Below are 18,154 nucleotides of genomic sequence, written 5' to 3'. Positions count from 1 at the left end.
TTTTCCTATCAACAAAACTGGAATAATAATACAGTACCTACCTTGCAGGCTTGCTGTGAGGAACGCACATTGTAAAACTTTTAAAGTGCTATATAAATGTTAGTTAATTTTATTATTAAACATGGGCACCACAAACTGTTGCAGAGGCATGTTTATAAGCTAGACCCTTTTACAAATCTTGCATATTAATTTTGTTGCTAATTTACTTATGAAGCATTTTCTTTTAATACTGCAGTGAAAAGAAGAGATTAGATTTGGAAAGAAAACTTTATGAGTATTCCCAATCTGATCTATGTAGGTAAGTAATAATAGTGACAATAGTTTTTAATATAACTTATACCTGTTATTAGATATATATTACATAAGCTACTATGTAGCTTAAAATATTACATATTTTCAAATATCATTGTACAGCATGTGTTTTCATAGTACCTTTGCTATTCTTTTTTTATGATGTAAAAATTATAAAATGTATTATTTAAGTGGATTTGCTTGGAAAAATTAAAACAAAATGAAAATTACATTCTTTTCATTATGTCTTTGTTGTGTGATTTCCACTTTTTTTGTCATACGCTGTCAGAAAAAGGCACTATTTACTCCTTTTGGAGTAAAGAAATAGCCGGTATGATGGTTAATGCATGATTTTCTTACTTGATCTTCAACCAAGTTGCTGCACCAAGATCATCTGACATCTGTTTGTTCATTGATGCGTGAGAGTAATTATGAAAAGTGATATGATTGCATGCACAATTTATAGTTAGCAAATAAATTTGTAGAACACATTCTTAGTATTAGAATTTATGCATTTTGAGATCTACTTTGAGAATGTTTGACTTTTACTTATAAAAACTTTTTTATGAAATAGTATTAAAATGAAACCTCATGTCAAAATCATAAGTGAATAATGAGAGAATCTTACCCAGCAAAAATAAAGGCCAGTTGTCCTGTTTTTATTATTTATTAAACATATCCATATCTTAATTATCAGAATTATCTGTTGGCTTTTAAATCTAGAGGTAGTTGTGCTTTAGTGAAAAGAGTATTGGATATTAACTCAAAAGATCTTTTGTTCAAATCTGCATCTGCTACTTTAAAAGTAACCTTGGGCAATGGTCAGTTAGTCAACAAGCATTTATTAAGTACTTACTACGTGCCAGCACTGTGCTAAACTCTGGGAATACAGATACAGTCAAATCTAAAGCCAGTCCCTGTCCTCAAGGAACCTACGTTCTGGTGGGGAAGACAACATAGAAAAGAGAGCTGAAAAGAAGGGAGGGGTGGGGAGAGAAGGTAGCCAGCTTGGGGCATGATGGAAGAGACCAGAGGAATGCAGCCTGGTGGGAAATGAAGAAATGAGAAGCCCTCTGCCCACCTCTTTGAGCATCAGTTTCCTTGTCTATAAAATGAAGAGAGATTAGTTTAGCTGATCTTTGAGGTCCCTTCCTGCCTTAAATCTATGGCTTACTTGGCATTTTACTGACAATAATGGAAAAGACAAGGACAACACAGCCATATGGACCATAGTAAAAAGAACAGTAGAGCCTTAGATGCCTCAGTCTCAGAAAGTGAACTAGTCATGGACTGGTATGGGAACTGCTATTATTCTAGTGTCCAGTTTCAGGAGAAGACAGGACAGTGGCAAAGAGGTGCAGCATAGTAAGTATAAAGTAGTTTTTGTGATTATTCATACATTCATAGAACAGTGAAATTAAAATAGTCTGAGATACATACGCTCTTCCTACTCAGTAGCCCCAAGTTTGTTAGGATTTGGCTATTGCTGTCTCTAAGCTTTATTTTTATTCTTATATTATATGTTATAATTATATATTGTAGATCACTAGAGAATTCAGGGAGAGACATTAAAATAGGACAGTAGATTCTGAATAATTTGATCAATTTATATACTTCAACAGTCAGATTTGGGGATTGATTTTAGAGAAAATATCCTTAGAATTTGGATGGAGGTTTATTCTATGAGGGTGGATACTTGTAGAGGACTAAGGAAAAATAAAACGAATAAATTTTTACTGAGTGTTGTCTATATATATATATATATATATATATATATATATATATATATATATATATATATACATGCGTGGCTCTAGGCCAAGCTGTAAAAACCACTACTGCTAGCATTATCCCCACTTCAGTTGTTGGTTCCCAACCAACCCAATCTGGAGAGGAAATAGCAGGAGACTATCGAGCTGTGGTGGGGGTGGAAGAGAAGGAAAGTCATGAAGCATCCAGTCAGGAGGGGAAATTGAAGGATGATAATTATGTGAAAGCATACAGTTGCTAGCATGCTAGCATAAATACAAAGAATTTATTGGAAATTACTGGTCTGTGGTGAGATATTTGGAGGTCTTAATTTGAGTCATTTTAGAAATCTCTAAGATTTCTTGTTTTGAAGGTGGATTTTTTCCCTCCTATCTTTGGAGGTTTTTTCCCCTTGATGCAGACTGCTTAATAATGTAATCTGCTAATGATAGAAATACTAAATTTCCAGCAGCAATGGGACAAGGCATTTTACTGTTCTAACAAATTTTGAAAATTTCATCCCTTTGTGGATGCAAATTTCATCCCTTTATGGATGCAAATTTCATCTGGTAACTGATTTTTTTCTTACAGTTCCCAAAACAGTTGTTCCAGACCTTCTTTCATTAAGTCCCTCACACTATTCCTTTCCTCACCTGTCAGCAGACAATCTTGTCTCATACTTTACTGAAAAACTAGAGACCATTCACAGCTATTAGCAGCCTCATCATGTGACAAACTTATTGTAAAACTATCAGCTCAACTTTAAATAGGACTTCTAGTTGAGGTCCCTCTTGTCCCCATCTCTACATCTCAAAACCATTTGACATCATCCCTGATTCTTTCTTCGTTTATTTGGTCTCTACTAGGGTAGAGGCCTTTTTCCTCACTAAGGCCAACATTAATACACTTACCCTTGATCTTATCCCCTTCTATCTTCTTGACTACATCGCTCCCACAGTCAGCCACACTGTCTAATTATTTTCCATTTCCAATGGCTTCTTCCCTGCTGTCTGCAAATGTGCCTAGCTTTCTCCTATCCTTTTTAAAAAAAACCCATTACTTGTCTTTGCTATCCCCTTTGTATATCCTTGTATCTATTTTTCATGGCCACATTCCTAGAAAAAACTTCTACTCTCAATTCTTCCATTTCCTTTTCTTTTGGTCACTTCTCAACTCTGGCTTCTGAATGTCCTTAATTAGCTCAATCATCTCCCAAAGATGTCGATCATTTAATTGCTGAATCTTACTCCATTTTCTCAGTCTTTATTCTTCTTGATGTTTGATAGTTTTTCTGTTAAAGTAAAAATTTTTAACTTGAAACCTAAGCACTAAAAAATAACATTTCAATATGTGTAATAGAACACAAAAAGATAATTGTATATGAAACCATGAATCTCCATTTAATACCACTTTTTAAAAAATGGTATATAATGAATCCCTTACATTACTTTAAAAATTGTCCTGTTTGTGCTTTGTTTTGAACTTGATTCTTTTCTTTTCTGTGTGTTTAAGAAAATATTTCAATGACCGTCTTTTTTTGGCATCAGTTTTGCTAGCCTCCTTTCTCCCTTTCCCTATTAAAAAAAACCATATTGAACCTGCAGGTCACTAAAACTCCAAAATCTTGTTCAGAACTACTGCTATTTATCCATGCTTCCCCTATTTTATACTTGCAAAGTTAATTTCTTTGTACCCAAATGCAAGATTTTACATTTGTCCCTATTGAATTTCATATTATTAGAGTCAGCTCAATACTTTAGCCTGTCAGGATCCTTTTGGATCCTTACTCTGTCATCCATTATATTAGCAATTTCTAACAGCTTTATGTCATAAGCAAATTTGATGAAGACACCATCTATGCCTTTATCTAAGTCATAGATGCAAATGTTAAACAGTACAGAGTCAAGCACAGATCTTTGGGTTATTGCACTGTAAACCTCCTGCCAGGTCGACATTGGATCATTTACAACTACTCTATTAGTATAGCTGTCCAACTAGTTCTGAAATCGTCTGATTATATTATCATCTAACCCATGTATCTTCCATCTTCTTCCCAAGTACTGCATGAAATATTTTATCACAAGATTTGCTAAAACCTAGGTAAACTATATCCACAGCATTCTCTTCATCTACTCTCTTAGCAACCCTGTCAAAAAAAAGGGAATACAGTTAGTCTGGCAGGACCTGTTCTTGATGAAGCCATGCTGGCTCTTTACAATTAGCCCTCTCTTTCTAGATATTTTCTAACCATTTCTTTAACAGTGCATTCTAGAGATTTCCCAGGAAAGCTGTACTAGGTAGCTCAGTGGATAGAGTGCTATATCTGGAGTAAGGAAGACCTGGACTTAAATCCTGTCTTTGATACTTATGTAACCCTAGACAAGTTACTAACTCTCTATCTGCCCCAGTTTTCTCATCTGCAAAACGAGAATAAGAATATCACCTACTTACCAGATTTGTCATGAGGATCAAATGAGAAAATACTGTAAATTGCTTAGTTAACCTTCGAGTACTATATAAAAATTAGCTTTTTAAAAAAAGAGCTTACATGACACTTATTAGCTGTGTGAGCCTGGGTAAAGTACTTAACCCCAATTGCCTCACCTAAAAAAGAGCTAATAGGCCTATATTTTTTACTCTATTCTCTTCACCTCTTTTTGACAATTGGGATAACATTTGCCATTTTTAGTCTTGTAGTACCTCTCCTGTCTTCTGTGATCTTTCTTATATCACCAGCAGTGGCTCAGCAATCATATATGCTAGTTTTTTTGGAAGTTGAGGATGCAGTTTATCTGGGACAGGAAGCTTGACTTCCTCTAGAGTAGCTAGGTTCTTCTTACTATCTCCTTACTCATCTTGGGTATCAACTTCCTCTCAATCCTTTTGGTTCTGTCATTTCCAGTGTACAAGTCATTTTCTTTTTCAGATAAAATAAAAACAAAGATTTGAGCAGCTTTGCTTCCTCTTTTGTCAGTTATTATCATCCCAGCCCAACTTCAAGTTTAATTTTTATCTTTATCTTGATGGCTTCCAAATTTAAAATATCCAGGTCTTTCTCCTAGCTCCAGTTCCACACCACCAACTGGTTATTAGACTTATTAACTGGATGTGTCCCAAAGGCATCTCAAACCCAAATGTTTCCAAAACAAAACTCATTTTCTTTTCCCCCAAATCCACCCCTCTTCCAAACTTTCCTGTTTATGTCAAGGTCACTTCCATTTTTCCAGTAGCCCAAATTCACAATCTGAAGAGTCACCCATAACTTCTCACTCTCCCTCACTACCTATATTTAATCAATTGCTACATCTTGTCAGTTCTAAGTCTGTAACTTCCCTTGCATCTGTCCCTTTCTTTTCACTTCATCCTAGTTCAAGCCCTCATCATTTCTCCTCTAGACTATTATAATAGTATCTTGGTTGGTTTCCTTGCTTCAGATCTGTCTCTGGGATAGGTTCATCCTCCATACTGCTGCCAAATTGGTTTCCTAAAGTACAAGTCATGTCACTCCCCTGCTGAATACATTTCCATAGTTTTCTGTTACCTCTTGAGTAAAATAGAAACTGTTCAAGGTTTTTCCTAGCCTGGTTCAACCCTACCTTTATAGCTTCACAAATAATTTCCCTTTTTTCATTCTGCAGTACAGCCAAACACATTTTTGTTGTGATAGTTCATTCTTTTCTCCTCTTTTGCCCAGGTTGCTTCTGTGCCAGAAATGCACATCTTCCTCATTTCCATTTCTTTGAATCCCTAGTTTATTTCAAAGCTCAACTCATCTTCTATTTTAGTCCTTCCTTGATACCATCCCTCCCTCCAGTTGCTACTGACTGACTGGCAAAAAACACAAAAGTCCCAGCCCTCAAGAACTTACATTAAAAAAAAATTATCATATGTGTCTTGAGACACAGTGGGAAGAATGCTGGACTTTGTACACAGTAACAGCAATATTGTAAGATGATCAACTGTGAATGACTTAGCTATTCTCAGTAATATAGCTATCTGAGACAACTCTGAAGAACTTACGGTGAAAAATGCTACCCATCCCCAGAGAAAGAAGCAATGGAGTGTGAATACAGAGTGAAACATACTTTCTAAACTTTCTTCATTTTTCTTGGGGTTTTATTTTGATCTGTGTTTTATTTTACAACATGACTAATATAGAAATATGTTTCTCATGACTACACATATATAACCTATATAAAACTGATTGCCTTCAGGGGTGGAGCCAAGATGGTGGAGTAAAAGCAGTGACTTGCTTGAAATCTCCCCCAAACCCCTCCAAATACCTGTTAAAAATGGCTCTAAACAAATTCTAGAGCAGCAGAACCCACAGAAGGACAGAGTGAAACAAATTTCTAGCCCAAGACAACCTGGATGGTTGATTGGAAAAGTCTGTTACGCCAGGCTGGGAGAGGAAGGCAGTTCAGCATGGGCATGCAGGCAAAGACCAGGCCTCAGTGAACCTGGAGCAGGTGTCAGAGGACTGAATCAGGGGCAGCTGTCACAGTTTCTAGACTTATCAATCCACAAACACCAAAGACAACTTAGAAGGTCAGTGGGAAAGGTCTGTCAGATCTGGGTGAGAGAAGATCGAGGTCCAGCCCAAGTCCCAGCATAGCCCTGGGGCGGTAGCTGCTTCTAGGAGCTCTCAGCCCACAGACACAGCAGGGATCAAGCCTATGATTAGAGGAGGATTGCAGGGATCTCTTTGCTGGCACAGAGGCAGGATTCTCTTGTTTTGCCCATGCTTGGATCTTGGTGGCAGTCCTAGAACGAGAAGGAGAGCTGGCATGGTAGAGCTTGTAGTGGCAGTGGAGAGGAAATATTCCTCCCAGTTCCAAGGCAGAAAAGAGTGCTTGTGGTCACTCATACAGCAGAGCATAGGCCAGGAAAGGAGTAAACACCTCCCCTTTGGTCATACCACCTTGGAAGAACTGAAAACTTACAGGTCCCTAGAAGTATCTCTGAAAACAGCTGCACAAAACCTGCAAAGCTTAGGACAGTACATTCTCCACACTGGAAGTAGATGCCTACCTAACAAACAGTTTAAAACTCAAGTAATTGGCTGAGAAGGTGAGCAAACTGTGCCAAAAAAAAAAGTCAGACCATAGAATCTTACTTTGATGACAAAGAAGATCAAAACATACAACCAGAAGAAGACAGCAAAGTCAAAGCTCTTACATCCAAAGCCTCCAAAAAAAAAAAAAAAGAATCAGTCCCAGGCCATGGAAGAGCTCAAAAAGGATTTTGAGAAGCAAGTAAGAGAAGTAGAGGAAAAACTGGGAAGAGAAATGAGAATGATGCAAGAAAATCGTGAAAAAGAAGTCAACAGCGTGCTAAAGGAGATCCAAAAAAATACTGAAGAAAATAACACCTTAAAAAATAGACTAACCCAAGTGGCAAAAGAGGTCCAAAAAGCCAGTGAGGAGAAGAATGCCTTCAAAAGCAGAACTGGCTAAATGGAAAAGGAGGTCCACAAAGCTCACTAAAGAAAATACCTCCTTAAAAATTAGAATGGAGCAATCAGAAGCTAGTGATTTTATGAGAAATCAAGACATTGCAAAACAAAACAAAAAAAATGGAAAAAAAACCCCAAAATAGAAGACAATGTGAAATATCTCATTGGAAAAACAACTCACCTGGAAAATAGATCCAGGAGAGATAATTTTAAAATTATTGGATTATCTGAAAGCCATGATCAAAAAAAGAGCCTAGACATCATCTTTCAAGAAGTTATCAAGGAAGACTGCCCTGATGTTCTAGAACCAGAGGGTAAAATAGAAATGGAAAGAATCCGCCGATCACCTCCTGAAAGAGATCCCAAAAGGAAAACTCCTAGGAATGTCGTAGCCAAATTCCAGAGTTCCCAGGTGAAGGAGAAAATATTGCAAGCAGCCAGAAAGAAACAATTCAAGTATTGTGGAAACTCAATTAGGATAACACAAGATTTAGCAGCTTCTACATAAGGGACCAGAGGACTTGGAATATAATATTCTGGAGGGCAAAAGAGATAGGAATACAGCCAAGAATCATGTACTCAGCAAAACTGAGTATAATCCTTCAGGTGAAAAAAATGGACACTCAGTGAAATAGAGGACTTTCAAGCATTCTTGATGAAAAGACCAGAGCTGAATAGAAAATTTTACTTTCAAATAAAAGACTCAAGAGAAATATGAAAAGGTAAACAGGAAAGAGAAATCTTAAGGGACTTATTAAGGTTGATCTGTTTACATTCCTGCATGGAAAGATGATATATGTAACTCATGAGACCTTCGTCAGTATTAGAGTAGTTGGAGGGGAAAAAATTATGTGTATGTATAGATAGATAGATAGATAGATAGATAGATAGATAGATAGATAGATAGATAGATAGGGCACAGGGTGAGTTGAAGATGAAGGGGTGATACCTAAAAAATAAAATTAAGGGGTGAGAGAGGATTATACTGGGAGAAAGAAAAAGGGAGAGGTAGAATAGGTAAATTATTTCACATAAAAGAGACAAGAAAAGGCTTTTACAGTGGAGGGGAAGTGGGGGGAGGTGAGAGGGAATGAGTGAATCTTATTTTCCTTGGATTTGGCTTAAGGAGGGGATAGCATACACACTCAGTTGTGTATGGAAATCTATCTTACCTTTCAGGAAAATAGAGGGAAAGGGGATAAAGGGGGTGGGGGCGGATGATAGCAGGGAAGGGATATTGGGGGAGGGAGTAATCAGAAGCAAACACTTCTGAGGAGGGACAGGGTCAAAAGAGAGAATAGAATAAATACAGGGTGGGATAGGATAAAGGGAGATGTAGTTAGTTTTTATGACATGACTACTATGGAAGTATTTTGCATGACTACACATGTATAACCTGTATTGAATTGCTTGCCTTCTCAGTGAGAGTGGCTGGGGAGGGAGGAAGGGAGAAAATTTGGAACCCAAAGTTTTGAGAACAAATGTTAAAAATTGTTTTTACATGCAACTGGGAAATAAGATATACAGACAATGAGGTATAGAAATCTGTTCTGCCCTACATGAAAATAGAAGGGGAAGGGTATAAAAGAAGGGCAGGGCAATAGAAGGGAGGGCAGATTAGGGGAAGGGTATTCAGAATGCATGTAGTCTTGAGGTGGGAGGAAGGGTGAGACGGGGAGAAAATTTGGAACTCAAAATCTTGTGGAAATGAATGTTGAAAACTAAATAAATGAATTAATACACACACACACACACACAAAACCTAATTGCCTTCTTAATGAGGGAGGTGGAGAGGGAGGGAGAGAATTTGGAACTCATTTTTAAAAACAAATGTTGAAAATTGTTTTTACATGTAATTGGGGAAAAATAAAATGCTAAATTTTTTTAAAAGTAAGAATGCTGGACTTTAATTTTGGAGAGACTCAAGTGGGGACAAAAATACAGGCAGAACGTATGTCACAGGTTGTTAGGGAGAAAGAAAGGGGGAGAGAAGGAAGGGAGGGAGGTGGGGGGAGAGAGAGAGAGAGAGAGAGAGAGAGAGAGAGAGAGAGAGAGAGAGAGAGAGAGAGAAAATATGTAAAATACTTTGCACATTACCTTAAAGCCATTTATAAATGTCAGCTATTTTGTGATACCAAACACTAGAAGACAGTTTCATGAAAGTTAGCTTATAATTTATAGCAAGCATTTATTTATGTTTTCTAAATGCAACCTTTCTTAAACAATTAAAAATTAGACACTTTTAATGCTTTCTGAGTTGTAGTTTGCTATTTCGTCCTGTTTCCAATTGAGCTGATAATTTAAAAATAGCCTGCCATGTGGTAAAACTGCTAATATGTTATTTATTTTAACATGTCTATGTCAATAGTACTTAAAAATCACATTTGAGTGTATGAAGTAAATCTTACTAGGTCTTTATGCCATGAATAATATAATATAGTTTTGTATAAGTTTCTTAGGAAAGCTATGATCATATCTAGCCAGTGTAATACTTAAGGAATGCTGCTTTAATTTTCTTCCCATAGAGATATAACTTTCAGCTTTTGAAATTAAAGTATTAAGGGCAGAATAATCCAGGTAGCATGCTTTTTGAATATTGTATTAAAATAATTCTATGCACATGTGAAAATATTTTCTTAAGTTTGTTGCTTAAAATCTAATTTTATTTTTTAAAATCTGCATTTGTTTTCTAGAACTAAACTGAAGTATATAAAACTAAAGAAATACCTGAAAGAAATATGTGAATCAGAAAGAAAGGCTCATGTTCGAAACCAAGAATATTTAAAACAATGTCATCAGATTCAGCTCCATATTGGAAGCTTCACCAGAAATACAGACAGACTTCAGAAAATGAAGGTAAAATGTTGTTATATAGCCTTTACTTATCTACTTTCAAAAATAGGAATTAGTAGGAAATGATTCTGAATCAGTCAATCATCGATCATTTATTAAGGGCCCACTATGTGATACAATAGCTAGCGAGCTGGACTTGAAATCAGGAAGGAAGACCTGAGTTCAAGTTTTACCTCTTGACTCATCATGTCTGTGTGATTCTAGACAAGTCATTTACTCTCTAAATAACACTTTAATACTACTAAGTTGTAGAGAAGTTGCCAATCTGTATCTTTAGAGAATTTCATTACCATTTCATACTAATGAAACAACAGGTTCAATCTCTAGCCCACTCTGACACACTAGGTGCTGGAGATAGTGAGACAAAAGTGAAATGATCTTGCTTTCAAGGAGTTAACCTTCTATCAGAGAAAATAGGATGTAAGCATGTAAGTAAATACTAGGTACTTAGTCTCAAATAAATATCTCTCAGTAGTGATTCATACAACTCACATTTCATAAAGCAGTTTGCTTTACTAGAATTTATTTAAGGAGAGTACTTCTGTTAATGTTTTTGTGGAATATGTTTAGTAATGTTATATAAAAATTTAAATATTAAAAAATTATTTCTTAGTTGTTAAATCTAGTGATCTTTCCTTAGTCCTCACCTTCCGTGTTGTTTTGTTAATCACTACTTCCTCATGAATACTCTCTAAATTCAATTTTTGAGATAACTTGCCTCTCTTGTTTCTCCTGAAACTTGACTGACCATTCTTTCTAAGTTTCCTTTACTGGAACATCATACATTTCTTGTCCCTTAAGGTTGTATATGCCCCAAAGCTCTGTGATCTTAGATTCAATTGTCATCTCTATTGTAAATGTCTCTTATTTCATCTATATCTGTCTCTCATCTCCTGACTCCAGTTCCACATCACCAACTTCTCACATTACTTTTTATGTCCAGGTTTGCAACCTTGGCATCATTAATAGGTTGCCAAATCTAGTCAGTTTTATCTCCACAACATCTCTCAGGTCTAGTCCTCTCTTTCCACTTCCATAGTTACCTAACTAGATCAGACCTTCATCACTTCTCACCTAAACTACTGCACTTACCGCTTATTTGGACTCTTCCTGTCCGTGCTGTCCTCTCTGCATTCTATCTTCCACTTGGCTACCAAATTGATATTCTTTTTTTTTCCTTTTAAATAGTATTTTATTTTTTCCAATTAATGTAAAGACAATTTTAAAAATTCATTCTTTTATGAAATTTTGAATTCCAAATTTTTTTCCTCCTCTCCTTCCCCTCCTCCCTAAGACAGTAAGCGATTTGATATAGGTTATATATGTGTCACCATGTAAAACATATTTCCATATTAATCATGTTACATTAGTCATTTAACAGAACAAAAGAAAAAAACTACGGAAAAAATAAAGAAAATGAAAATAGTATGCTTTGATCTGTATTCAGACTCCATCACTTCTTTCTCTGGATGTGTATAGCATTTTCCACCTTGAGTCTTTTGGAATTGTCTTGGATCATTGTGTTGCTGAGAAGAGCTAAGTCATTTATAGTTGAACATCCTTAAAATATTGCTGTTACTCTGTACAATGTTCTCCTGGTTCTGCTCATTTCACTTTGCATTAGTTCATGTTAAGTCTTTCCAGGTTTCTCTGAAATCTGCCTGCTCATCATTTCTTATAGAATAATAGTATTCCATTACATTCCTATACCACAACTTGTTCAGCTATTCCCCAGTTGATGGGCAACCCCTCAATTTCCAGTTCTTTGCCACCACAGAAAGGGCTGCTCTAAATATTTTTATGCATGTCCTTTTTAATAATTTTTTTGAGATACAGACCTAGTAGTGGTATTGCTGGATCAAATTGGTTGCCCTTTGGGTGTAGTTCCAAATTGCTCTCCAGAATGGTTGGATCAGTTCAGACTCCTCCAACAATGTATTACTGTCCCAATTTTCCCACATCTTCTCAATATTTATCATTTTCCTGCTTTGTCATGTTACCTCAGAGTTGTTTTAATTTTCATTTCTTTAATCAATAGTGATTTAGAGCATTTTTTTACATGACTATAGATAGCTTTGATTTCTTCATCTGAAAACTGCCTGTTCTTATCCTTTGACCATTTATTAATTGGGGAATGACTTGTATTCTATAAATTTGACTCAGTTCTCTGTAGCAAATTGACATTCTTGATGTTCAGATGTGACTACATCACTCCCCTGCTCATGAAGCTTCAGTGGTGTCTGATTGCTTTGAGGATAAGATTCTCACTCCTTTGGCATTGGCTGAGAACAAACCCAAAACCTGAAAAATTTTTATAAAGAATTTTATTAGTCACTTAGCAGAAGAGAGAGCTAGAAAAAGTGTGACTGCCTTTGCCAGTCTCTGAATCTTACATAGAGTTTACCCAAGGGTACAAGCACATGAACTGCATGTGGGTAGCTTCCAGAAAAGAAAAATTCCCACATAAGGTTGTTTGAGATGTATTTTAGCAGTTAAATATAAACATTTAATATAATTTTGGGAACCCAAATCACAAACTTTGAGTGGACTCAAAACAAGACCTGGGTGGGATTTAAGCCTGCTTTGCAGCCATCTGGCTTCCTTGGAGTGTCTCTAAGGTCAGCCTGACCCTCTGTGGTAAGCTTTAGGTTAGACAATTTTCTATCCATATAAAACTAGGTTTGAACAATATTAATAAATAATAAATAATGAAGTATTAGTCAGAATTCCCCTATTTTTGGACGTTTAAAAGTCCACTATTCTCATAAACAGAGAGCTGAGTTAAGATCTCAAAGGAAGTTTATTAAAATAATCCAAGTCAATGCTGTCCTCTTCACTGCTTATTTTGTTTAAAGGGACCAGATTGGTGACAAACTTCTCCTAGTATCTGTTCATCAGAGATCAAAATTTGAGGAATTGCCTCAGGGCCTGTGAGTCAGGGGGCTTAGACTTGCACTGGGACACAAGTGCACTACACAGTATAGGGAAATTTCCCAGGTATTGAAAACAAGAGCAAGAAAAAATGCATATATGCTACTGGGAATCCAGTTGGTGAAGTGAATAGAGTGCTGGGCCTAGACTCAGACCCATCTTCCTGAGTTCAGATCTGGCCTGAGACACTTACTAGCTTTGTGGCCTTGGGCAAGTCACTAAAACCTGTGTGCCTCAGTTTTCTCATCTGTAAAATGACCTAGAGAAGGAAATCGCAAACCATTCCAGTATCTTTGTCAAGAAAACCCCAAATGGGATCATGAAGAGTCAGATATAATTGAAATGACTGAACAATAATAATCACAAAAAACCATAATCCCATGTTCCTTTTATGTCATAAAAGTTAAATAAACTCTCTAGGTAAACTGGGTCAGATTACAGATTAAATTATATTTAAAAGGTTACAATAGAATAATTGAGAGGGGAGATTTACATATCACCAAGGTAACCAAGACATCAGGTAAATTCTACCTTACACAGTTAGCTAGGGGAATTAATGAATAATTAAATTACTTTGGAAAGCTCACACTCATCCTTTGGCTTCAGCCTGAGGAGTATCAAACTGTTAACCCTCTTATTCCATAAGTCAAGTTTTGGTCAGATGAGGTTAATATTAACAGAAGACAGACTTTTAATTAACTAAAAGTTTCAGGAGGAATGACCTTGATTCCCAAACAGTAAATAAAAGCAGTTTGGACATACCCCTCTTGCAAGCAGCATGAACACTATGAAACATTAGAGCCAAAGAAATACAGTAATGATCATCAATATTAAATAATATCAAATGTCTGTGTTTCTAGCAACCCACTTCCAAAGTTGATTTAATTAGCATATTTCATCTTGAGTCCCAGCTGTCACATAATAGTCATATAGTCATCTAGTCCCTAGAAACATCTTCCCTTGGAAATTCTGCAATCAGCCACATTCTTAGGGCAGCTCTGGGGGGGATTTTCTCCTAGCATATCTGCATCTCTGGTTCCAAGTCACCTGGAAAGTTTCCCTAGTCAGTGTTGCTAAAACTTGCCAGTCATGAGACTCAATGCAATTTAGTACAACCTCAAATTTAGTTTTCCACTAACTAGTTTATATGGTGAAAACCAGCTCAAACCTTATGAAACAACCCTATTAACAACAGAGGTATAAGAAGGACATCAAATTAGGAACCTATGAACATAATTATAAACACTTTTTATACAAATAAAGTCAGAGTTGAATAATTGGAGTAATATTATTTGTTCATGGGTGGGCAGAGCCAATATAATAATTGTCCAGAAGATATTGGTCTTGACATTTTTAATCATGACACTTCTATCTAATCTACTTATTCAATACCATCTCAAATTAATTACCAAAAAATTATTTTATTGAGCTAGAAAAAAATGATAGAATTCACTTAGAAGCACAAAAAGTCACGAATATCAAAGGAATAATGAGGGGAAAATATAAAGGGAGGGGATTTAACAGTACCAAATCTTCAACTGTATTATAAGGCAGAAATTATCAATACTCTCTGGATACTGGCTAAGAAATAGAATGGTTGATCATTGGAACAGAGTAGACATACAATACATAGTAGTAAATGATTATAATAGCCTTGTTTTTGACAAATATCAAGGTTTTAGCTTTTGGGATAAGAATTCACTATTTGGTAAAAATTGTTAGGAAAACTGGAAAGCAGTCTGGCAGAAATTAGTGTAGGCCAATATCTTATACCATTTATCAAGATAAGGTCACAATGGATATGTGATGTAGATATAAAGGGAGATATCACATAAATTAGAAGAATGTGGAGCATATTAACTATCAGATTTATGGCTAGGAAAGGATTTATGAATAAACAAGAGATAGCATTATGAGATATAAAATGGATAATTTTGATTACATTAAATTAAAATGGTTCTGCACAAATAAAACCAATGTAGCCAAGATTAGAAGGAAAGCAGAAAACTGGAGAAAAACATTTATAGATAATTTCCAGGATAAAGGTCTCATCTCAAATATATAGAGCAATTTGTCAGATTTATAAGAATACAAGTCATTCCTCAATTGATAAATGGTCAAACGATATGAACAAGCAGTTTTTGAATGAAGAAAGCAAAGATAGATCTGTACATATATATATAGTCATATAAAAATGCTTTAAGTCATTATTGATTAGAAAAATACAAATGAAACAACTTTGACATACCATCTCACACCTATCAAATTGACTAAAATTATAGGAGAAGAAAATGACGTGTTGGAGGGGATGGAAAATTTGGGACACTAATACACTTTTGGTGGAACTGTGAACTGATCCAACTATTTTGGAGAGCAATCTGGAATTATTTCCAAAAAGTCATAAAACTGTGAATACCCTTTGATACAGTAATACCACTATGAGGTCTGTTTCCCAAGGTGGTTAGGGAAAAAGGAAAAGAACCTGTATGTTCTAAAATATTTTAGTAGCACTTTGTGGTGGCAAAGAACTGGAAATTGAAGGAATGCCAATCAGTTGGGGAATGGCTAAACAAGTTGTGGTATATGATTGTGATGGAATACTACTGTGCTATAAGAAATGATGAGCAGGTTGATTTTAGAAAAACATGGAAAGACTTACATGAAATAATGAAGAGTGAAATGAGCAGAACCAAGAGAACATCATATATAGTAAAAGCAATATTGTTCGTAGAATAACTGTAAATGACTAAGCTATTTTAAGTAATACAAATATTCAAACAAATTACAAAGGACCTGACAAGGAATATGCTATCCATCTCCACAGAAGGAACTAATAAATAGAAGTATGCATAGTATGGTTTTATATCTGTCTATCTATCTATCTATCTGTCTGTCTGTGTATCCATCTATCTTTCTTTCTGTCATCTATCTATCTGTGTCAGATGGTGGCCTTCTGTAGTGCAGGGTGGGAAGGGAGAAAGGGAGACAGTTCAGAACTGAGAATGCAACAAAAAAATTAAATTTTAGAAAATTAGGAATTTACAATTTATCTGAAAGTTCAGAGAATTTAAGTTTTTACATACCACTTGCTCTTCCTATCTTTATTGGAAGCCTGTACCTGACTGATATGGATAATGCCATCTGTGGGCTGAAGAAGGAATCTTAAAAAGCATTCATGAAGATCAAACTTATAAAATGAGCCCTTTGGTTTCTAAATATTATCAGACAAACTTCAAAACAGGAAAAAAATTATTTAAATATTTCTTTACAATTATTAAGTTGATTTTAAATGTAAAATCCTTACTCCAATTCTGAGAACTTATTACTAAAACATACTTAAAGCCTGTGTATCCCGTTGGAAACATTTCAAAGCCAATACACATACATAGATACACACACACATGTACACATACACATGTATACACACATACATATGTATATGTCATAGTTCTTAAGGACAACAATCTAATCTTGTTGCTTTCTCAAAGTGAAGTTTACTACTCCATTAAAATAAAAACTTTCATTTCTATCCTATCATCCTATCCCCTCATTGGTGATATGTATGTATATATACATACATATACATATATATGTATACACACACAGAACTCAGAACAGTATTAAATTATAGTCCCAAGAGATTTCACCTCAAATAGCAAGTTCCATTAATCACAGCTTATTATTTTTCTCAGGTTGTTGCAATGACAATTAATAATAAACACTACAAGGCCATATGCATCCTTTTTAGTTTAAATCCATCCTGGAATAGAAATCAATCAATCATTAAAAATAAAGAATAATCACATTCTGGAGTTTCACACATACAATGAATATATCAGATAGTTCACAGACTCTGAATACTTGCTGCAAGCCTCCAGACTAATAAGTATCCATATTGCCTATTAACTTCTAAGGCAAAAATAAAATGCTTAAATCTAAGGTGTATAGATACTAAGTTGATTCAAAGACATAACTTCAGTATGTACTTTTCCAAGTACGATTTTGTAATTTTCATAAGTGATGGCCAGTCTGTCAGATAAGAATCACTCCTTTTTACAGAAACTTGTAAGCCCTTTTACCTGAGCTGTGAGAGGTCGTAGTTTCTCATCAAACAACTTCATTGCTCTAGAATATCATAACATGCTGTCAGCAATGCTGATAAGATCTTATGACCCTGCCCAAATAGAAAGTGCCCTCACACTTTAACCATTTTAAAGCAAAATATACCTAATTAAAAACTTAACACTTTCAAACATTATTACCACATTCTTTAATAGCTCAATTCATAATTAAAAGCATCCAGATTAAAAGAGAAAGTTAATTTTCTAGTAATACAATTGTATCACCCTCTGGGTATGATTTTTCAGATTGATGTAATTTCTCTGGCAATAATTTTCCAAAAATAATAATTAAAATATTAGAAGCCTGACAATAATATAAACAGTATTATTATGGATTTTAAAACATAACACAAAACTTTTTCCCAGCCAAAAAACATCAATTAAGTTGAATGTATTTCTGCATACTCTTATAGAATTATCTTATCCATTCTATACTAATTCTATACTAATTGCACTCAAAAGCCAAAATTATTGAATCATTTAAGTAATTACACTTAATAAAAGCATAATAGCTAACATTCCTATAGTACTTACTATGTGCCAGGCACTATGTTAAGTATACTCTACAATTATTATATCATTTGAACTTCACAACAACTTTGGAAAATAGGTGTCATTTTTAGCCCTATTTTATATATGAAGAAATTGGAGCAAACAGAGGTGAAATGACTTACTCAGAGTCACAAAATTAGTAAGTGTCTGACACTAGATTTGCACTCACATTTTCTTGATCCATGTAGTTGCCAAGCATATT

At 35.2% G+C, this 18,154-nt stretch overlaps 1 protein-coding gene across 6 annotated transcripts in view; it reads left to right on the top strand.

The window, feature by feature from the left end:
• KIZ (kizuna centrosomal protein) overlaps positions 1 to 18,154 on the top strand; it is a 212,402-nt gene that overhangs the window by 14,422 nt on the left and 179,826 nt on the right. For 5 of the 6 annotated variants that reach the window (XM_020986896.2, XM_020986877.2, XM_020986887.2 and 2 more), the window contains exons 2-3: positions 236 to 298; positions 10,189 to 10,351. In XM_020986896.2, the coding sequence (XP_020842555.1) occupies positions 236 to 298; positions 10,189 to 10,351 (226 nt within the window). The remainder of the gene's footprint in view (positions 1 to 235; positions 299 to 10,188; positions 10,352 to 18,154) is intronic. The other variant, XM_020986871.2, reaches the window with a different exon arrangement.

Source organism: Phascolarctos cinereus, unplaced genomic scaffold (assembly GCF_003287225.1).
Source record: "Phascolarctos cinereus isolate Bilbo 61053 unplaced genomic scaffold, phaCin_HiC Scaffold_2;HRSCAF=192, whole genome shotgun sequence".
In the NCBI taxonomy this organism is placed as follows: Eukaryota; Metazoa; Chordata; class Mammalia; order Diprotodontia; family Phascolarctidae; genus Phascolarctos; species Phascolarctos cinereus.
The sequence above is the reverse complement of the archived record's forward strand: the minus strand, read 5'-3'. Positions and strand labels throughout refer to the sequence as shown.